Consider the following 22,481-nt stretch of genomic DNA (forward strand, 5'->3'; position numbering starts at 1 on the left):
TATCGGCATAGAATCACATGGAATGTAATCGCTACGAAATAATAGTCTTTCTCAGTCGTAATTAACAATGACAATTACTAATCGTACAATTTCTTAAAATCGTATTTTCCTACGGTTATCGTTTCAACTACACTTTCTAGTCGTTTATTGATAGTTTAAGTTTCATAGAATTTCGGACAATCCAAATAACTTCCAATTTCAGTTCTTGTTTCGAGCTTTTATATCGGTTTACATTATCGACGTTATTTTTATGACAATACTCTCGCAATAACTGGAGTGAGTTACGCGTAATATATTAATATTTAAGATACAACGTGTTTCTTACAAAACAGCCAATATCTATAGATATAAATACACTGGAAAAGAGAGTACACGAATACTCTCGAACAACATACCGCCAAAGTTTCATTCGAGCACTTCACGATATCAACTTCTCGTAAGTCACATTAATAAATTACCGAAACGTTAACAGCGATAGAAACTTCGCACATTCAAACTTCCGTTTGTTCGAATACTATTCTGATTTTTAAAGCATATGGAATTTTAATTATACCGTGTATGACGATTTAATACAAAATCGACGGGATTCGCGTAACTTTTTACAAACTAGAATAACAACACGAGGTATTTTATACGGATAGTATACTACGTAAAAAAAAACATAGCAGCCAGATAGGATGATATATACAAAATTGCGTACACATTACATTTTTAACATGTTTTTCGTAATAACTCATTTCTTTGGTTTCCGGTTATTAAATACTTTCATTACGCCAGGATTCACCTGTCGCGAAAAAATTACGAAGGAAAGTTTCGAAAAAGATGCTTATTGAGAGAAAAGTTGTGTCGCGTCCCGATGAAATTGAAGAATCGCTAGGTGCCTAATCTGTTGTGAGTAGATACAGCCCTGAAAATTGTGGCGGCGAAGCCGCCAAGAGGCGCGCGCAGTCCACGAAATATCCAAGCGTTTCCCCGCGGCCGACATCTTCGCGCGGCCAACAGCTGTTCCGAAAGGCGAGCGAACTCCCCATCGTAATCTGGGTCATGGAAACTGCGCAAAATGGGTTGCACTTGCACCGAAATCGCGCATTTCTTCGAAAACTGGTCTATCGTCTCGAGAATTTCGTCTAATCCAATAGACTGAACTAGCACGCGGTACGTTGTTATCCACACAATAAAATGCCATTCGAAATATGCAAGCTCCTACGACCAGCCGTTGCATATCTGTCAACGTGCTTGACTGGTTCCCGACGAGAGAGCCGTGCGTCGATTGGCCGACGATTTTCGGGCATCGACCTACGCGCGAGCCTCGAAACCTGCTAATCACACAGGAAGCGTCTAAACGATATTCCTCCAATATACACAACGTGCACGTGGAAAAATCACGTTCTGTGTTTTATTACAAATTAAGTCTGGTTGATTATCTCTTCGTCGAATTATTCGATATTGTTTAAACGCGTTAGACGCTGAGCACAGCCGCTCATTCGTTGCACACGCAAAACGCAATCTGTTCGATACGTATACATGTACCACGTGATTGATTCGGTACTTCTTTAACCTTTATTATTTGTAAATTTCCAAATTCTTTGCCGAATAATGTATTATCATGGCCGTGCAGACGTAGTAATCGATACACATGTGATTAATATTAAATGAATATTCGAGTTAGGATAAATTCGAACATTGAGTTGTTTTAAATGTACAATCTTGATCTTACAACGTGTTCTCAACACGTTAAACCGATTGAGCATAGCTCTATGTTTAAAAGCTGTTTCTTATCATATACTTTATATATTTCTTTTGTAATTTATTGCAATTTACTTTTGTAATTGTTTAGAAATTTTTTTTCAATAATTTTCTGCATGTTGTTGGTTCGAAAATATTTGTATTGTTGTAATATAGGTACTGAGCGAAATTAACACATGAATTTATTTTCAATATCTATTTAAGTAAATTTAAAAGAATTACTTTTAAAAATGTCTTACATGTAATGTTTTATGTGTCAATTTAATAGGTTCCTTAACGGTACATATGAATAAAGATGGAATAATATAAAACTGAGGAGAAGAAAGAAATGTTTAGGATACTAAAAATTTAATATATAATAAAACAAAGTTTAAGATACTTAGAAAATGTTTAAAAAAGTAATTGTGGGTATATCTGGTGGGGTTGATAGCGCTGTATCAGCACTGCTTCTAAAAAATAAAGGTAATTCAAGAGAATAAAAATGTCTAGTATCGAATGATAATTTAGTACCATGAAAGTATTAAAATTAGCACTGTTAAAGGATTCAATGTCACCGGTGTATTCATGAAAAATTGGGACATCAAAGATGAGACTGGAATTTGTCAGACTGAGGAGGACTATGAAGATGCACAATGGGTGTGCAAAAAATTAGATATTCCTCTTGTTGAAGTCAATTTTGTAAAAGAATATTGGAATAATATCTTTTCGTATGTATATGTATATTTGTACACCTTTTTAATTAATATTTTATTTTTATTAACTTTTATAGCTATTTAACAGAACAATATGAGAATGGATATACACCAAATCCTGATATTTTGTGTAACAAGTACATCAAATTCGATCATTTCTTCAACTTTGCACGTACTAAACTTCAGGCTGATGCTATTGCAACTGGACACTATGTCAGAACTAGTTTTGGTTCTTACCTTGAACATTTTAAGACAGATACAAGTAAATATAATTTTCTTAATGTTATTCTTAATCGTTTGCTTTAATCATATAATCAAATCCTATTGGTTTGACTATTTTACTAGATGTCAGCTTATTTCAAGCTCGAGATCCAGGAAAAGATCAAACATTTTTCTTGTGCCAAGTACCTCAACAAGCATTAAGATACTCCATGTTTCCCCTTGGAGAATATTTGAAGAAAGACGTTAAACAAATTGCTCAGAAAGCTGGATTGGATAAAGTTGCTCTAAAAAGAGAAAGCAGAGGGATATGTTTTGTGGGAAAACGAAATTTTCAAAATTTCATATCCGAGGTACAGCAAGATAAGTTCAATGTATGCTATTATTCCATTTTCGTATTAACAACTAAATAATATTTATAGTACATATCTGACAAACCTGGAGACTTTGTAGACTTGGATGATGGTCGGGTAGTGGGAAAGCATATGGGCTTTCATCATTGGACCATAGGGCAAAATATAAAAATTAGTGGTTTACCAGCTGCATACTATGTGTATAAGAAAGATATTAACACAAATAACATCATTGTAGTATGTAGAAAAAATGTTATGCATTAATTATATTTTTTACTTGGATTCGATATTGATGTATATATTAATATCAATAGGTAAAAGGAACACACAATTCAGCGCTATATTCAGAATTTATAATAACAGGAACTCCGTATTGGATATCATCAGAGCCAGAATTTAATAGTTTCTCTAGACTATTAAATTGCGATTTGCGCTTTCAACATAGAGATCCCTTGGTATCTTGCACAGTTCATAAAAATTTAAAGAATCAGTTAATAATACAGCTTAGTCAACCATTAAGAGCACTTACAGAGGGACAGGTAGAGCTTCTTATACATGATCCTTTTTGAAATATCGTATAATAGTGTTCAATGATATTTAACATTTATCGTATTTATTTCAGTTTATCACCTTATATAATGGAGAAGAGTGTCTAGGTAGCGCTGTAATCTCATATTGTGGTCCATCGTACTATAGTTTAAACCAAGAAGTAAAAATGGATCATTATCGAAGAAACACCGAGACACAAAAACAGATCGCGGACGCGAGCATGTAGTATTGTACATAGCAATTTATTAACAAAAAAAGGAAATTATATTTGGACATTTTAATATAGTTTTTATTAATTGAATATAAAATAAACATCGTATAAAATCTCTTTAAAGATTTTTTTTTCTCCTTTATATTGATCGATAAGTCTCGATAATTGATCGATCTTGATTCTTATCTTTGCTAAATTCACTAATATAAGTACAACGAAATCATTTTCTGTGCAATCATCAAACAAAGAAAGATTAGTTGAAAGAAGCAAGCTGAAATTAGAAATAAAAGAATGTTTTTCCCACTTCTACTCGGAATCTTTGGTTAATCCGTCTCGTTATCGAAAAAATGATGAAATAATACCATTCTAGTGATTCAACTACAGACTTTATCAATCGTATCTTCTTTTTTAAGCTTCGTACATTCATCAAAGCCGGCAAGCAACCACGATAATGACCGCCGAAGAAAACGAAATTTATGGCTGCAACATAGTATATTGGAATTTCTTATCTAACCATGAAGACTGTATTAATAGAAGAAAATCACAAATCTATAGTGAGTTAATTTGTAAATTGTAGCATGAAAAATTTATAGTTTAAATTTTACGAAATGATCAATATAGATCGTGGTCACCTCTGTAATACCTCGAACGTTTTACTCGTCACGGACAAAATTAAAATTGGATAAGAAAGAGAAGGACAAAGTAACAAAAAGTAACGAAAATTTTACAATGTAATAGTCGATTAACTTGTAATATTTCCATCAAAATTTTGCTTTTTATCCCATGACGACTCAATGTTGTCCACCTGCAATTTCACCGTATTTGAACAAATAGTGATATCTCTGATATCTTCACGGACAAGGACTTGAAAACGCTTTTTATATGGTAGTGACAATTGACGTGATACGTAACGGAAGAAAAATCGGAACTACCGATTGTACCATTCGTCTTTTGAAGTTCCTACGTTCATCTTAAAATGGCAATCAGTGTTGGCGATGAGAAAAAACTTAATAACGGCCAGGTCACGTGTAGAATGTAAAACAGCGCGACGCGTTATTGAACGATAACTGCAAGTTATTAGGGTCGATTGACGAGTAACTGGACGTAAGGAGCGCGTAAAATGCCTCTCGCGGTGTGCGTGCACGTACAGAGCTCCGCCTCGATTGTTGTTGCCCTCGCTATTGGCGTTGACCGCCGACGTTACATATGGAAATTACTCCCGTACGAATGTCGCTAAGACTAATTTGACCGTACGCGCAACGTTACATTAACATTCGTGTCGAGATCGAAGCTTCGCACCAGCTTCAGTCGGTCCTCTTCTTCACGGACGCACGGTGCCACCATCCTGAAAACGGTTTCGATCTTCGTTTCGATCGAAAATTTGTTTGAAAGTTTCTTTTCGATCACCTTTACCTGAACTAAAACGCGAGTGTCCCCAAACAAATGTCGATTCGGGTGTCCTTCGACTTGGCAAAGTATAAAGTATAAAATAAAAGAAATGTAAAATCGCAGGGAAACTAGGGGTACAGTGAGTTAAGGGCAAAGATTCGATCTTGCGCGGTGAAACGCGCGATACGCGAATGCGATTTATGACTGCGCAATGTGTTACGATGAAGTAGAATAGGTAGATCAACTGGACTGAGAAGAAGGGGTCGACTTGCTTTCAGACAAGATGAGGAGCGCGAGTAGTTTGGATCAGTATAACGACGACGACTTCTTCAGCGGTGGCCCTTGTCCTTCTTGTCGGTTAGCCATTAACAAGGAGACTGGTCGACTAAAGTTCGTAAGATGTCCAAAATTAGCTAATGACTATCAAAAGCATCGATCGATTAGTTAGAATCGGCAATTGGGGAACACGATATTTGAAACTACAGGTGGTGCATGGGCGGAAACGACACTTGGCGCTTCCGAGTGAAACTGATGCTCTTGATTCCAGCCGTGTTACTGCCGATCACTATAATATTCATCGCTCTGTCGCGATCGCAGGTGATCGGCAAGGCTCCTTATCATCGTACGTATTTGGTCCAAACAAGGAGGCAGGACGAGAGGACCGAGGAGAGTTTTCCGCGTAAGTCTATTGCCACGGTACACATAACGACACGCTCGTAAAATGCACTCGATATTAACGACGTCCGGTCTGTTGACTACTCGTGTACATCTGAATAGCAAAATAGAGTGCGAGATGCGTGCCGTGATTTATCGATTGCTGTCAGAAGAAAATAATTCAAACGGATCTTGCGATAGGGGGTCGGTGTAGCTGAAATTGTTCTTGAGGCTTCTTACAAGTTGTTAGAGTAAGTTGTCTCAAGGCTGTTCTCGCAGAAAGAATATTCGAGTTTAATCGTTTTCCTGTCCTACCATATTGCACATGTAATTCGTTCTAAGATTACATAGGTATATTGGTAATGAACTCTCGTCACAGGAGACGACGTTGAATATAGGTCACGGGCAGGGAGATGATTCGACTTTTACTTTAAAATTGTACAATCTCCATGATGGAAATTATATCTAATAGACAGAAAAAGGATCTTTTTAAAAATGTTATAAAAGTTTCAAATATAAATATAAAGCAACATAGAAGAAAGGAGGAGTATATTATTTATAGAAACTGTTAGCAGCGACCAGCCGCAGCGAGACAGAGCGGACCGGTGAAGAAGAGGAAGAAGACAGAATCCTAGCACCTGGAATGAAAACTAGCTACGTGCCAGTGGAGACTCTACTTCCGTCAAGGCAGCTACAACGACACAAGAGAAACCTAGACGCGGTACTTTATCCAAAGCAAATCAAATTCAAAGCGATTCTAACCAATATCACTTTTCTTCCTCGACTTATTTATTTCTTCTTTGTTATTTTCCATCTTCTTTAAAAAAAACACACGCAAAAACAAAAAATATACAACATCCGTTCGCCTTTGCCGATCTACGATCATCAGCTACGAACGTGCAGTATAATATCGATCGATTGACGACAAATAGTCGCGAAGAAAGAACGCAGGACATCAGGATTTTCGAGCATACTCCTCGCTCGAGCTATTCAACGTTGCGTTCTTCGGAATTTTATATTCGAATCGACGCGATACAAGGATAAGCAGATTGGTGAACGGGCAACGACTTGTCCAGATCTGATATCGATATCGAGAATCGCGAGACGTTAGATACTTGTGAGCAATGATCTGAGTCTCTTCAAGAAATAACGATGGTTTTCTTTCGTATTCTTTTGCTCGTTCTAGGCGAGCGGATTCGCGCCGTTCAGTCCTTTGCAATCTTGCAGGCGTAATTCTTTTATAGTCGAATATTTTTGTAACGATGTAGACGTATGCGAAGTGAAAGAAGATTGCAGAGGGTTGACGTTCCATTGCAAAATAACGCAGAAGTGTAAAGTAGAAGTTGCTAATGAGAATTAATAGTCGTACGATTGTATCTGTGTTTTGTATCAGTCTATCGAATTATGAAATTTTTGACAGCCTTATAAAGAGTTGATAAAGGTGTCTTCGATAATAAGTTAAGCGACAATGTTCGAGAAGAAGACGAGCCGCTTTGGATAACGTGTCGTGCGCAGCGACGTTAATTAGAGTTAATCAACATTAAATTAGCGTTACTGGTGAACAGTATAAATATCGATCGTCTCACTGCCAATCATCTCGTTTCGTACAAGGTCAATTAAATTCGACATGTCTTTTACTTCATGGCCGAAACAACTCTGAGATATAAAGACACGATACCTACGCTACATACACAGATATCGATTCACCTTCCAACTACTCAATTTTCTATTTTAAAAAGCATCGTAAAAATATCATTTTTGTACGAATATTCGATACAGGATCAACCGATAGACTACAACGTTGAGAAAACAGACGATCAAAATTCCGACGAAGACATCTACAACTTCCTGGACGATTATTACACCGAGGTGGACGCTGACGAGGTCAAGGAAAACTCTGAAATACAAAGCAACGACTATCGAGAGTAATTATCCAAATACTACTCGATAGATTGCGGAATATTTATGCATTAATGAGAAATTTAAAGACGCAAAGATTCGCAGAATATGCAAATATATATAACATCTAAAGTACAATGTTCATTATAGCAATATATGTTTAGTAGATGAAGTTCCACTACTGTAATTATATTGGTAAAAATATAGATTTACATAAATATCCGCAGTCTATTAATCAAATTCCATTTAATCTTTCTACTTAAATTATGATGATATATGGTTGAATTTCGATTACACGAACCTATCGGAGGACAAATATTTTATATGATCAAATTTTGTATCTAGCGATCCTCTCTATAAGGATCTTATGATTTTTCGTCCGTAATAAAAATTTACGTTCGAATAAATGAATTCTATCGGCAAAAATTCATTCTATCGGACACAAACTAAAATTTCGTTCAAATAAATCAAATAAATAGAGTTCTGCTATATCAAAAATTTCACCGGTGGTACGTCTTTGAACTTATAACACCCGCAATCAGTTCTCTTCAAAAATTATCTTCTTCAGGTACGGTGAGCATACGCACGACGTGCGTAAGAACGAAGAACTGCGCTCCAAGTTCTTCACGTACGACAATATCGAAGAGCGTTCTCAGGACGAATCAGACGAGGGTGAACAAGGTGGTAGACATTCGATTTCCGTCGACGATTCGGACACCAGTCTGCCAATCGTCGACGATCAAAACGACGACGATACTGGCACGGATTTCCATGCGTTTTGGAAAGGCGAGGGAAACGCGTGGGCCATCAGAGAAGCTCAAGGTACACTTGTGACGTAGTCTCTCTAATTACTCTGCATAATTGCTGCTCATACGCTTTTTAAGAAACAGATATTCGCCGCAGCAAAAATCATGCTGAAGTACATGGACAGGAGCGCTGATCCTTGCGAGGACTTTTATCAGTTTGCCTGTGGCAATTGGGCGAAACATAATCCTATCCCTAAAGACAAAGCTGCCTATGATACCTTCGAAATGATCAGAGAATCGTTGGACTCTGTGTTGAAAGAGCTTCTCGAAGATCCTATACCGAAAGGATTGCAATTGTACACGGATGATGCAACGCTCAAGGCTAAATATTTGTATCGCAGTTGCATGAATTACGGTAAATTGTTTTTCGATTGGGTTTCTTCAGAGATTTCTGTAAGTGGTTGCCAATTTTAACACGATACATGTGGCTAGAGATCTTGGAGCAACGCATGGAACGGCCGCTTATACAGCTTCTAGATGAACTTGGTGGATGGCCCATATTGAGACCAAATTGGGATCCGGAAAAGTTCGACTGGCTCCTCTTGGTCGCACAATTGAGACTTTATAATAATGACATTCTCATTTCGGAATGGGTGGCGCCGGACATTAAAAACAGCGACCAGTACGTTATACAGGTAGAAACTGGGAATTTTTCGAGAACTTCGAGATAAAAATTTTACTTCATTTTGTGGCTCACCGAATGTTTCATGAAATTAATATAATATATCAAATCTTTTAATAACTTTACACGGTTCCTTGCGAAAACTATTTTCGTAGTGAATGTTATTAAAAAATACTTCTCTTTGACTTCCACATAATGGAGAAGCAAAAATATCAAATTTAAGAAAAGTTTAATTGCAGTTCGATCAGACATCATTGGGTCTACCTACGAGAGACTACTTTCTCCAGCCATCGAATACCATTTACTTAAAAGCTTACAAGAATTATTTAATAAAAATTTCCACTCTCCTGGGCGCATCTTTGCAAAACGCTACTATAGACGCTGACGAATTGATAGAATTCGAAACTAAGCTCGCAAAGGTAAGACAATTGTAATTTCTATAATTTTCTGACTTATTTCAATTATGTCCGCTATTGAACGATTAATTTCGGGTTTCACAGATCACGTCTTCCCCCGACGAGCGAAGAAACGTTTCAGAGTTATATCAAAGAATGAGCATCGGAGAATTAAGGACACTGGTGCCACAAATTAATTGGCATCGATATTTAACGATCGTTCTGGCACGACCAACGAATGTTTCCGAACCGGTCGTTGTCTATGCGTTGCAGTATATTCAAGATTTGGTGAATTTGCTCTCGAAAACTAGTCCACGGTACAATCTTTCACGTGAAATACGATAGTAAAAAGTAGACACTGTTTCATAAATTTAATTTTTGAGGAAATGTTTGAGAATTTCGGAAACTTTGAAATTTCTTATTTTTGAGTACCTTTTCTTTGCAGGACTATCGCAAATTATCTTCTATGGCGGTTCGTCAGGCACAGGGTAAACAACCTGGACGATCGGTTTCAAGAAGCTAAGCAAAAATTTTATTATATTCTGTTTGGAAGGGAACAAGCACCGTCCAGATGGAAAAATTGTGTGGCACAAGTGAACTCTAACATGGGCATGGCTGTGGGCTCCATGTTCGTGAAAAAATATTTTGACGAAAAAAGCAAAAACGATGTAAGAACTCTTCCTATTTTCATTAATGAACATTTAATAATTTTGTAAATTTATTTTTTTGACTAATTATTTGTTTATTTATTGTTTCTTTCGTTCCATACCACTTTTATATTGCGCCTTGAAATATTCTATTATTTCTGATGGCTTTCATCGGTCTTATAGTTATTTTAATAAAGAATCGGATAAATGAAAACGTGTTTTCTCTTCATTAGAATGTGAACATTTCTTTCTGTGCTTAAAATTCGTCACAGTAAGCGTTCTCGTATTTTCATACCTGTTTCTGCAGACATTGGCCATGACTCGTGATATACAACGGTCCTTCAGAGAACTCCTAAATCAAACTACCTGGATCGACGACGAAACAAAAGAACTGGCCACCGAGAAGGTAAACGCAATGCTGTTAAGAATCGGCTATCCTGATTTCATTCTACAGCCTGAATTGTTGAACGAACGTTACAAAGATGTAAGAACCACGGAGCTGGCTCTTTCTGAGATTTGATCGAACACAATGGACACATTCGTTGCTTAAATTAATTTTTGGTGAACTTTCAGGTCGTGATCCGTCCAGATAAGTACTTCGAGAACACGTTGAACATCTTGCAACATTTGACCAGGGTAGAACAGGATCGACTTGGCAGCCCTGTCAATAAAACCCTGTGGAATACTGCACCTGCAGTGGTCAATGCTTACTATAGTCGCAGCAAAAATAGGATAAGTCAGTATCATTCTTTTTATATTGTGCGAACAAAAGAAAGGGAAAGGTCTGCAAACTTTTCCACAATTTTATACTACGATTTTTCTTTTCTTATGCATAAGATAAAAAAGAATATCGACTAATTATTGAATTACTTTCCACTCTCAGTGTTTCCAGCTGGAATACTACAGCCGCCCTTTTATCACAGATACTTTCCACGGAGTTTAAATTACGGTGGGATCGGCGTTGTGATCGGCCATGAGATTACCCACGGCTTCGATGATAAAGGTCGATTATTCGATAAGGATGGTAATCTGCATAGATGGTGGAAAGACGAGGCTATTTATGGCTTTCACGAACGAGCTCAATGCCTTATCGGTAATCGACGAAACATCGATTCTCTTAAACTTTCCTTCCAACTTTTGCTCGCTAACTCGAAAACTGTTAAATGCTTCAGATCAGTACAGTCACTATATCGTGAGCGAAGTTGGAATGCAGATTGATGGAATGAATACCCAGGGCGAGAATATCGCGGATAACGGCGGTATTAAACAAGCTTTTCGAGTAAGCAATTTCCTTCTGTTAGTTTTTTTAACAGCTTGTTTCTGAGCTGTTCTACAGTTCTTTAATAACATTTAACCCTGTCACGGTCGTCTGATTTTTATATTCCATTCTTTTAACAAGTGGACAGACTTTTAACATTTTAAAAATTCTTTCTTTTCCGTCAATCATTGATCAACAAATTTCTCAAAAGTTATATATCGTTTCAACAATTATAATTAATAACTTTGTCATGATTTTTATATGACAATCCCTTAAACCGTTTTGTCTTTATTTAGGCTTACGAAAGATGGTTACGCGCAAACGGCGACGCCGACGAAACTCTGCCAGGTTTAAACGCGACTGGAAAGCAATTGTTCTTCTTGAATTTCGCGCAAGTGTGGTGCGGCTCGATGAGACCGGAAGCTACCAGGAATAAGTTGAAGACCGCCGTCCATTCACCTGGCAAGTTTCGCGTAATCGGCACCTTATCGAATTCGGAGGACTTCGCAGAAGTATTTTATTGCCCGCTGGGTGCACCTATGAATCCAGTTAACAAATGCTCCGTTTGGTGACCAATCGTGTGCTTATCTGTTTCTACCAAACTCATCATCGCATCGATCGTTGATCGAATAAATTAATCAGAGCTACGTGGTCAAGAAAAAAAGAAGAAGATTGTTCGTTGCTCGATTGTGTGAAGCAAACGAAGTTTAGACTGTGTAGGTGTAATCGTCGAAATTAGTCTTTACGTTCCAGAGACTATTGTCAGATTCACGTTAATTTTAACGAAACTATAGTTCCATGCTTTCGATGATATCTGATGCTGTAGAATATACACAATTTATGCTGAAATTACTAGGAAGTCAAGAATAGGATGAAGGAAACGATGAACCGGAGTAATTGTAAGTTCTGGTTTAACGATTTACGGGCATGCAACGTAATCGATCATGGATACGAGCTGTACTAACAAAATAGGATGTGTAACAATAAATAGGGGAATAGTATCACTTCCGTGTGATACTACGATGTTGATGATTCAAGTGCATGTCGCACAGGGGAAGTATCTTGTAGATGTTTCAAACAGCTGTGCTGTTTAGAGATGTGTTAAGAATGAAATTGTAAGACAAATATCAAAGACAATAATAATTTCAGACAGTCATAAAAATCTTTACAATCTATTTCCCTGTATATCCACACACTACTACATGTATTGAATTCTTTCGTCGTTCTATTTTAGCTTACGCTTCCTGCAGATCTTTACCTGATCTTGCGGAATAATCTGAACCATTGTGATCATTCGTTACATCCACGTAATCGTGTATACTATGGATATAAACTCGTTCGCATTACATTTTGTTTTCCTTTCTTTTTCGCAGTCAGTTTCGCGACAGAAAAAAGGCGGTAGAGAAGATCGTCTCGACATACATGATCTGTCATATCATCTCGCAATGTTTCCATGAAACACACACATTGAAGAAGTCGTTTATTTTATCGGTCTAATGAATGCGCCACTTTCTTCCTTACTCTTTCTTTCCTTCAGCTTCCCGTTTTCTCTTTCTTTTCTTCTTTTTACAAATCTCTTAGTCTCACATAATATATAATAAATAGTGTAAAAATCGTTGAACATCGCAAATAGAGTATCGACGACACCGTGTACGCGGTCGTAGCCTTGATAAAAAAGTCCGCAAACATTTGTCTCGCAAAGGGATAAAAAATACAAGGAATGAACTATCTGTCTGTAAATGCGATATCGATTGACTATCTTGTCGCCTTGTACTATGGTACTCTAAATGACATTAAAATACTTCAGTCGGAATAGCGTTCGAATGCGTCGCAATGAGTAAACTTTCATTCGATTCATATTGACTCATCGAGGTTTACTTCATATTCTTCCATTCTTTTTTTTCCGTTTTTATCCGTAATTCTAATAGTGAGGGAGGAGACTCGTGCATGCACATGACAATGCAGTATCATCACACTTACTCGTATAAACTTACACACAGAATCGGGGGAGAAAGTGTTTCACCAATTATATAATCCTATCTTTACAATTTATTTACGTATTGCCTTTCCTTAACGAGTAATCGGTTAAAGTAGTGTGGAAAAATAAAATCGTACATACATCGAGTTCTCAATTATTTAGTATAAAGAAAATTCAACGACGCATGGTGTTTGTTTAAACTAGAAGAATAATGGTGAAATTATTATCACTTATGTTTTAAATATTCTATAGCTGCTTGATTGAATTAACGCGAAAACTCCAATAGAATATTTTCATATAAAGATTGATAAAAAGTGTTCTGTGTTATTTATAGTTACAAAAGTTTCAATTTTTCTTTTTCATTTAAGCGTAAAATTCAGGTGAAACGATAATACTTACAACAATTGTATAATATGTTTCATACTAATTAATTTTCATAGCATGAATTAACACTTCATTACAGACGTATTTGCAGTCATAAGTTGTACTAATAAATCAGGAATTTTGCGAATATCATCTTTTATTATACTGACACTTTTTGCTCCTATACCTCAGTTCCATCCTCAGTACCAAAATCTTAGTTTCCATTTTGCATTTCGTAAATTTGATGTTCATACCCGTATAATTAAAAATACAGCCATATTATAACATGATAATTAACATTTGAAAAAAAGAACAAATGAAACAGTTGAAAAAAAAGAATTTTTTTACTTTCAAAAACTTTTAAGATCAAAAATGAAAAACTTTAAGCCCAACTGAAAATATCCATTATTGTTTAAACTGACAAACGATGTGAAAAGATATACAATCGAAAATGACACATAATTATCGCGATTATTTTAAAATAAAAAAACAAAGGTAGAACAAGAAGTATCGATAAAACACATATATGGAATTAACGAGAATTCTTATTTCTCAATCTACATACACCCTGCGTTAAAAAAGCACGCTTTTTCGCCATCATTTCTTGTTTTCCTGTCGAAATCTATATAGATCACGTTTTCGAATGATATTAAATACCACATGGAAATTTGATGGCCTTAATCCTATTTCCTTCTTTTATGTATAGCCATTACAAATTATATATAGTTTAGATTCTTTATTTTCTATGACGCTTAATCAAAATTCGTCTGTTATATATATATATATATATATATATATGTATAAATATATATATGTCTCGTGTTTGCTACTTCCGTCCACCCAATTCAAGGTCAAGTGGAAATATACCTTAATTTCCTTTTTTTCAACTTCTATAGTACCACCATTACGTATACGTATTGCATTAACAAATATCTTCACTTGTGCAGAAACTGGTACTCCAAAATGTCTTCTTCATCTGTAAAATAGAAATGTGTATCTTATGTTATAAGTTTCGAGGGTGGCCATCATTTAGCTGCACTAAAAGGACATACTATAGGCGTATTTGGGACTACTTAGACGATGATGTAACGAAAAAACGACCGAAATAAAGGAAATGTACGATGTATGCTGGTACAAGAAGTTATTAGTATTTTCCTTGAATGTATCATTTATATGCAAGAGTAACTGTAAACTATCGACAATACACACGTAACAAGTGTTCCACTACTAAATAGCTCGTGATAAACGCATTCGTAGATTTTTATTACAAATGCTCGTACGATGCTAAATATATTCAAACAAGCAATTGGAGTGCAAGAATGATCAAGACAAGATCGAAGATGCACGGTCATCGTGTTAAGTTTTATCGTAAAACAGTAGACAAATAGTTTCTGTAATGAAACTTAAAACAAGAGAAAACTTTTAAGGGAAAACAAACGAAACGAAATGAAACGAAACGGAACGAAACGGAACGAAGCAAGAGAAAAGAAACATAATGATAAAAGTTAAGTAAACAAAAGATTACTTTCAGATACAGGTTACTCACTAACGTTTGAAATTCAAAAAGACAGAGATATACGGAAAGAAAGGAATCAGCGTGAGTCCCTCGACGTGACAAAATAAAATACACTCACAGATATTGTCTCTGCTATTGTTGTCCAAACCGCTAGTCAGTGTACGAATTTCCTCGTGCATACGCCGCTCTGCATCAATCGTCAGCGCAGCACAAGGCACAAAAATGACTCGATTACGTCTTTGACATGATGTAATCCACATGCGCACAACGTAAGTTGCAAAGGGGAATTGAGTCGTTTGTTAGACAGAAAGCAGCACGTCCTTTTAGAGCGGCGCAATAAATAGAAAATAAAATAAACCAAGTTCGGAGTATGTCTGTGAGTCGCAAAATTTGTATTTTCACTCTTTTTCATCCTCGGTATCATTTTTTATTCAAATAATAAATGGATCTTGGTTTGTAAATATTAATTTGAAACAATACATTGTAAATACACATTTTGCCTTTCTCAAACATACTGTACAACCTGTCTGCAACATAAAATATGTATATATTTTACAGAATAATATATAATGATTGGTACCATAATGATATCGATAAACGATAGAAGTTCGTGTAAACTACCTTCTTAAATATCGAATTACATAATCATTTGCAGCGAAATGAAAACATTTCCATTGAAATTAACGATTAAATGCCAGTGCGCAATTTTCCAACAAAATCTTTCCTATACAATCTATGTATTATGTGCTTATCAAATCGGTAAAAAATTTCTTATAATACCGTTATATTATTCTCTACAGGGGACAGTATAAAAAAGTGCCTATTTATCGATAATTATAAGATGCCGAAGAAAAGGGGGAAATAAAAAGAGGTTTCAGTCGTTATTTTGGAAAATTGCACGATTAGACAACGAAATTTTCAAACATGGTTGCATGTTATATAAAAAGACGTAGGTAGTATTTTCTATGATATACGTTTTATAAATATTAAGGAAGCAATGTAAATAGTTCGTGTAAATATAAAAAGTAGCAAAATCGATAGAAAAAGAAACGTAAAAATCGCTACTGATATTTTTTTTTTTTTCATTTTAACGTGAAATGTTTGGTAGGAAGAAACATCACACCATATTTGAAATTACTCTTATAGTGTTACGACGCCAATGCATTTATGTGCATCGAATGCAAGTATTTTCTAGCGGCATTTTATAAAAAGAACGTTATTTAAATACAACGTGATATGCTAAATAAAAATTTATATAATAATAACGCAACGGCAAGACGCAATTAAATGTAATGAACGTTTGTTGAAATTAAATAAGCTTGTGTGTGTGTGTGTGTGTGTGTGTGTGAGAGATGCAGAAGATAATTCGTAAGAATTCGTAATAATTCATTAGATAAGATGACATCAATGAACATAAACAGTAAAGAAATGCATACACCTGGGAAGCTTGTATATATAAATTATATGTCGCAGTTCCTTTTTCAGTACTTTCTAACACTGATAAGATGGCACATTTAATATGAGCATAATTCGATCTATTTACATATTGTCGAACTTTGTGATGCAATACCACACAACATAATTTTAAACAATTTCTTTTTGTTCATCACCAAATAACTGGAATCAATAGGAATACAATAAAAATTTGTCCTTTACGCATGGACAACCTCAATTTAAATGATTCACCAATAATTGCCCAATATACAATAACAATCGTATTGCATATTTTCTTTGTACATGCATATATATACTTTTTTTCGTTTTTCCTCCTTCTTTTTATTTAAAGCGGATTAGTCTTAAAGAATGTGTTTGCAAAGCAATAATTAGTGAACCTTTTAACATTTCGAAATAACATCCTCTCGATTTTAAAGAAATAGCTGCCCCATTGTCGTAGACAATCCTAGAACGCAAGCAATGGAAAAATATTAATAAAAAAATACGTACCTTTTTTTTTATAAAATAATTATAATTTACATGCATTACGTAGCGAATTATTGCAATGTTCATTACGTATATTTATCGACATAAACCGTGTTATTTACATGACCATGCTTGTGCTCTACTTCATGTGCGATCGTGCTTTACATCAACAAATACACCGTAATATATTTATAGTAAAGCGTGCAGTATAGTGTATGTATAATAATAATGAATTATCGATATTAAATACTGAGTTTCTCGTACATAATAGTTATACTAGGCTCGTTATTGCTATATGTATGCTAAACTTCAACACAACAGTTGCATATTTCATGCACAACATTGAAAATGTACTTGTTTTTTTCCAGCAAAGCTTAATAATAATAATACAATTTTAGTTTTATCTCGTATATATACTTTAGTATATATGTAAATTTTCAAATTTATACTAATCAAATAATGAAAATAAAAGGAATAGTAAATGAATTATAATCAACAGCTACTATAGCTAATAAAATCAATATTCTAAAAATGATTTGAAATTTTATTATTATTATGGCATAAAAAATACCTGTTTTACTCTTTGTTGAATTTAAATCTTACATTCTGATGCAACTTCTTTGAACCACATTAGTATGTACATTTACATATTACATGCAAATATTTTAATGAATATAAAATACATTTAATAGAGACGAACTTCCAAAAATATTATTACTGCCAAGTATATAATATAAAGTGGAATGCAAAGTTGAAACGACACGTATGAACAAATCGTTAAAACATCAAATACGAATTATATAAACCTGGAAATAAATTGAATAGGGCAGCGAATAAATACTTTGAAATACCATATAAGATTCACTGTAAATATACGTTATCTATTTATATGATTTCTACTAATGTTAAAAGGATAAAGAGAATATACCTAACGCCAATTTATAAGATCTTATTTAATCTGCCAGATAAATGTGTCAAAGTATTCATTCGGGAATATTCAATTATATGTTGCTCTTTTCTCTAAATTTATAACTCATCTATTTACAACACCGGCATCTACATAACATCAACAAAGAATTCACAAGGATTTCCCATCGCAATGCGAAATGACTGTCTACTACCAGATAAGTCTTGTTGGTTCTGTTGATTTCCTGAACCAGTTCCTGTCTGCACAGATTGTTCAGAACCACTGGAACGACTGCGGCTGCCGTTAGACCTCTTTCCATTCGAACCATTTCCATTGCCAGAATTTTTACTTGGCATAGTTGGCACTGATGGAATATGCAATTCAGATTCAGATGCTGAAGAACAGGACTTCAAATCGTGAATAGGTTCTTTGCAAATATGTTCACTACCTGCGCTACTGCCGCCTGATAAAATATAATACTTTGAAACACATACTGAATAACCATTACGCTAATCGCGATATAAAATGCGATCCTCACCTGAACCGCTATGAACACTTTCTTCTCGGTGATAACCATATACAGTTGGTTCGTTAGTGAAGTTAAATGGCATTGGACTGTAACCAGTTGCAGAATGAGGTGCATATGTCCCTGAATAAGGCATGTCCCAGGCATTTGGCGGAGGTAATGGTCCGACTGTATCGCAATCTAGTTTCATGCTACTCATAGATGAACACAGGTCACCGAATATATAATAACATTGCTCAGAAAATGTTATCTTGTTCACTGTATGCCTAATAAATCCAGCCTTTAGCATAAGAGATGCGTATTTTCTTGCATCGCGTCGATCAATAAATCCTTCTACGTGAGTATTAAGCCAATCCACAACATCTGCTCCAATAAATGCACTTGGTATTACTATTTTAAGCCACATACGATCACGAATTTCCAACCCTGAGTCAGGACGAGCCATCGCTCGTACTACTGTTGGCATATCGGTATTCACCGTAAGATGAAGTTCTTCCAATGGTCCTAATCAAAATGTATTTTTTACGAAACATCCGTCTCTTTAAATCGATTTAAATCTAATATTTATTTAACTCACTTTCTGTATCTGGCAGTGTGCTTGCAAGACTGCTCGATGTTGAAGTTATTGTTGTGGCGCTTGGCGGGCGTGGAGGAAAACCTTCACCCCTTATAGCAGCTGTATGTGCCACCCAAGCACCGGGATCTATAGGCCGTACAGGTTCTGTACGTGGTATTGTGAAATAACCTTTTGGATTTGGATCCCAGCACTTTGCAACAACTAATTTGATTGGCCTAAAAATTACATTTGTAATCATGTTATAATCTTGTAATTCGTTTATTGAAATTTTAATGTATTGCTATATTAAACAAACATACCCTGGTTTCTGAACTACTTCACGTAGTACTTTAACTGCCTCGTCATTAGACATATTTTCAAAATTAATGTCATTTACTTGAAGAATCATGTCACCAGGTTCTATTCTGCCATCTAAAGCAACTGCTCCCCTGTACATTTAAAATTAATTAAATGAAAGAGCTGCTGTTATGAATATATTGACTTTATTTTACTGAATACTCTGTTCTAACAATTCATTGTACAGAGCTCTATGTACAATATAATTTAAAATTTACTGCAGTTTAACACATACCCTTTCATTATTGAACCAACATAGATTCCACCATCTCCACCTTTGTTACTTTGACCAACAATGCTAATCCCAAGGAAATTAACAGTATCCATATTCAATGAAACTGTTATGATGTTCAAAGACATTGTACTGTCTGTGATACTGCTAAAGGATGATGTTCTAGACATAGGTGGCAATCTATGACGCCTCCTCCTCTGTGGTCTACGCCGCTCTAACATCCAAATACATAAAATTCAGTTCCTGGTCTAAATCTTCAGATTTATTTTCTTTCCTTTCCTTATAAGATATATTTACCTAAAGTTGCTCTGTCAACTGTACTACTCATATTGGTATGTCTGCCTGTAGTTGATGTTATGCGGCTACTAGCATCATCATCTGACTCTAAAAATGTTGTTGTCTCTAAATCTGAACTTAAAATAGAAGCAGTCTCATAACCATGGCCCGATCTGTGTTTCGAATGACCATTTATACGAAGTCCTGAATTTATAAAAAATAATGATAATATGTGAATCTTTGCCATTTCTAACAAAGTAATACTTAGAGCAATTAAAAGTTAAAGAATGATTCACACAGAACTAATAGCATACCATTGTATTTATTGTATTTCTCATATTTATCTGAATGGTGTCTTGAACTTTTGTGCAAATGATGCCCTTGTCGACTACTTGTAATACTTTCTGTTTCAGTTAGAGTGTCATCATGTGACAATGGGGGTGGGCCACGATTTGTGTGACCAGGTGTCACATGATCAACACGATCATGTTTTGCCTCACTATGTGCCACTGAATCTGTGCACTGTGATGCACCATCCGATACATTGCTGCCTTCAGCAGATACCAGCTATCAATAAATAAATTGATGTTTTTTTCATGAAAAACTTTCTATGCTTCATTGAATTTTTATTTATATTTTATGAGAAATTTTTATGGAATAGAAAGGTCCATATTGCTATAATCCTATAAATGGAGCTTCTCCAGTTTTACAGTGAACTAAATGAAATAAAATTTACATGCTCTTTAACTAAAAATTTTTTTTGTTTTGTTGACACAGAGAAATAACCACACAAGATAAATATTAATAGTCTTTTATTGATAACTTAAGAAATTAATATTCAGAACTGAAATATTTCTGTATTTCAACATACGTTAAAAATAAATTATTTTTTGCTATAAAATAGATCCATGCTTATCACAAATAAATAAATTTTACTAATCATAGAATTTATTTAAGAATCTTACCCAAGAAACAACTCGTCCATTAAAACAGGGAAGATGGGCATCATCATCTACAATTTCTTCTTTCACCACACTATTGAGGAAACAACATATCCCAATTATTTGTTTTATGAAAAAAACAAAGTCATAATAATAAATGCAAAACAATTATACAAATTTGAAAAGTAGCTATTTGACGTAAATACAGAAAATAACAAAAGAAATATGATAATTTTGATAAAAATATGATAAATATGAAAATTTACCAAGTGGTAAATTCCGAAATAAAGCAAGAATTAAAAAATATAATTAAGCATTATTTGTGATGCATTATTTGCTATAAAAATATAATATACCGATTCGATATCGGTACAAACAATTTTCAGAAAATTGCTACGAATTGGCTGTCACAATCAAACGAAAAACGAAAAAATAACATTGTCAAAATGTGAGTCTATTCCAAAGCGGATACTGTTTAAATCGAAGGGCATTGACTCGAGTCAAAGATGAAAGATAATGCCTCGCCACTGTAACAATCGTTAATCCGTACTACGACACGAATAGATGCGTAACATTCGATGGACATGCGTATCGGTGTGACACTCACCCAAAATCATCGTCCATTGATTTGAAGAAATACTTATAATTTGGCCGATTCAAGACATTTTTGAAGTCGGCAAGAGTGACCCTTTCCGGTGAGATGGTAAGCTTCACCAGGTAGGGGGTTTCCTCGTCGTCAATGTGATATATGATTTTAGTCTCTTCCATCGTCTCAACTTTATTATACTACGTGCATTTGCAGTAAAACAGATTCACCTAAAGCCCACTAATATGAACAATTCTCTTAAAACCAATATGGCGCGTCACAGTTCGAGCCAAAGCCCTCGCGCGTACGATGATTGTTCGTTCATGAATATTACAGGTTTATGTAAACTCCACGATACATAACATTATTACGGCTGCGTGTAGTAAGTTATAAGGAATTCGTTGACATTATTCACGAGACTCGCACGACGCGTATTCGTTGCTTCCGACGAGTTGAATTAAACGTCAACATTCTTGTCGACATTACATACAGTCGCGGCAGTCGGCCCGACACTCGACTCGACTCTCCGTTCGAAGATTGGAAACGAACGAAGATAGAAAGACAATCTCCAGCCTCATTTTTACACCCTTTCAGCTATTCGCTTGCTTGATCGTCAGATGGCATTACTGCACCATTGTCGAAGATGGCGAAGGATTCCGAAATCCAATATGCGTAACGTTTCCGTTTTCAAAGTTGTCGTATCTGAATTTTGAGTAGAATAAAAACTGTAGTGCTATGCATATGAATATTACAAAAAAGAATTTGCATTTTTCCATTGACACCAGATATTTGTGAAAAAAATAAATTCTGCAAAGTTCACATTTTGTTACTTATATATTTTTGGAAATTCAATTTAGTGGCGTAATCGTTTCTACGTAGCTAG

The 22,481-nt window shown here is 35.2% G+C and overlaps 3 protein-coding genes across 25 annotated transcripts; 2 read left to right on the plus strand and 1 right to left on the minus strand.

Moving 5' to 3' along the window:
* The first annotated feature begins 1,018 nt into the window (after positions 1-1,018).
* LOC122574238 (mitochondrial tRNA-specific 2-thiouridylase 1) lies at positions 1,019-3,887 on the plus strand. Of its 10 annotated transcripts, none has more exons than XM_043741590.1 (8): positions 1,019-1,155; positions 2,015-2,208; positions 2,288-2,453; positions 2,516-2,700; positions 2,784-3,010; positions 3,080-3,247; positions 3,325-3,549; positions 3,633-3,887. In XM_043741590.1, the coding sequence occupies exons 2-8, from the start codon at positions 2,133-2,135 to the stop codon at positions 3,783-3,785; spliced, it is 1,200 nt and encodes a 399-aa protein (XP_043597525.1). In that variant the 5' UTR covers positions 1,019-1,155; positions 2,015-2,132; the 3' UTR covers positions 3,786-3,887. The 10 variants fall into 10 exon arrangements, with proteins under 10 accessions (XP_043597525.1, XP_043597521.1, XP_043597520.1 ...); XM_043741586.1 differs by lacking the exon at positions 1,019-1,155 and adding an exon at positions 1,409-1,545; XM_043741585.1 differs by lacking the exon at positions 1,019-1,155 and adding an exon at positions 1,527-1,638.
* A 145-nt stretch (positions 3,888-4,032) lies between these two features.
* LOC122574230 (neprilysin-4-like) lies at positions 4,033-12,602 on the plus strand. Of its 7 annotated transcripts, none has more exons than XM_043741568.1 (16): positions 4,033-4,324; positions 5,438-5,549; positions 5,645-5,838; positions 6,386-6,534; positions 7,593-7,738; positions 8,281-8,534; positions 8,616-8,873; positions 8,951-9,153; positions 9,380-9,559; positions 9,641-9,852; positions 9,981-10,203; positions 10,490-10,666; positions 10,756-10,918; positions 11,066-11,275; positions 11,355-11,461; positions 11,737-12,602. In XM_043741568.1, the coding sequence occupies exons 1-16, from the start codon at positions 4,222-4,224 to the stop codon at positions 12,010-12,012; spliced, it is 2,967 nt and encodes a 988-aa protein (XP_043597503.1). In that variant the 5' UTR covers positions 4,033-4,221; the 3' UTR covers positions 12,013-12,602. The 7 variants fall into 7 exon arrangements, with proteins under 7 accessions (XP_043597503.1, XP_043597505.1, XP_043597504.1 ...); XM_043741570.1 differs by having other exon boundaries at positions 10,490-10,588; XM_043741569.1 differs by having other exon boundaries at positions 6,389-6,534.
* On the minus strand, positions 12,566-22,435 carry LOC122574232 (segment polarity protein dishevelled homolog DVL-3). 8 transcript variants are annotated; one of them, XR_006318948.1, is made up of 11 exons: positions 21,620-22,435; positions 21,037-21,106; positions 20,386-20,638; positions 20,093-20,275; positions 19,799-20,009; positions 19,527-19,655; positions 19,228-19,442; positions 18,663-19,154; positions 18,339-18,587; positions 14,649-14,757; positions 12,566-13,994 (listed from the first exon to the last, which is right to left on the minus strand). XR_006318948.1 is itself a non-coding variant. In XM_043741576.1 (10 exons), exons 1-10 carry the CDS (start codon positions 21,778-21,780, stop codon positions 14,717-14,719), a joined length of 2,004 nt encoding a protein of 667 aa, XP_043597511.1. In that variant the 5' UTR covers positions 21,781-22,435; the 3' UTR covers positions 12,566-14,716. The 8 variants fall into 8 exon arrangements, 1 of the variants encoding a protein (XP_043597511.1); XR_006318949.1 differs by adding an exon at positions 15,416-17,197 and having other exon boundaries at positions 12,566-14,757; XR_006318947.1 differs by having other exon boundaries at positions 15,416-18,587.
* Between the last annotated feature and the right edge of the window lie 46 nt (positions 22,436-22,481).

Source organism: Bombus pyrosoma, linkage group LG13 (genome assembly GCF_014825855.1).
Source record: "Bombus pyrosoma isolate SC7728 linkage group LG13, ASM1482585v1, whole genome shotgun sequence".
Lineage (NCBI taxonomy): Eukaryota > Metazoa > Arthropoda > Insecta > Hymenoptera > Apidae > Bombus > Bombus pyrosoma.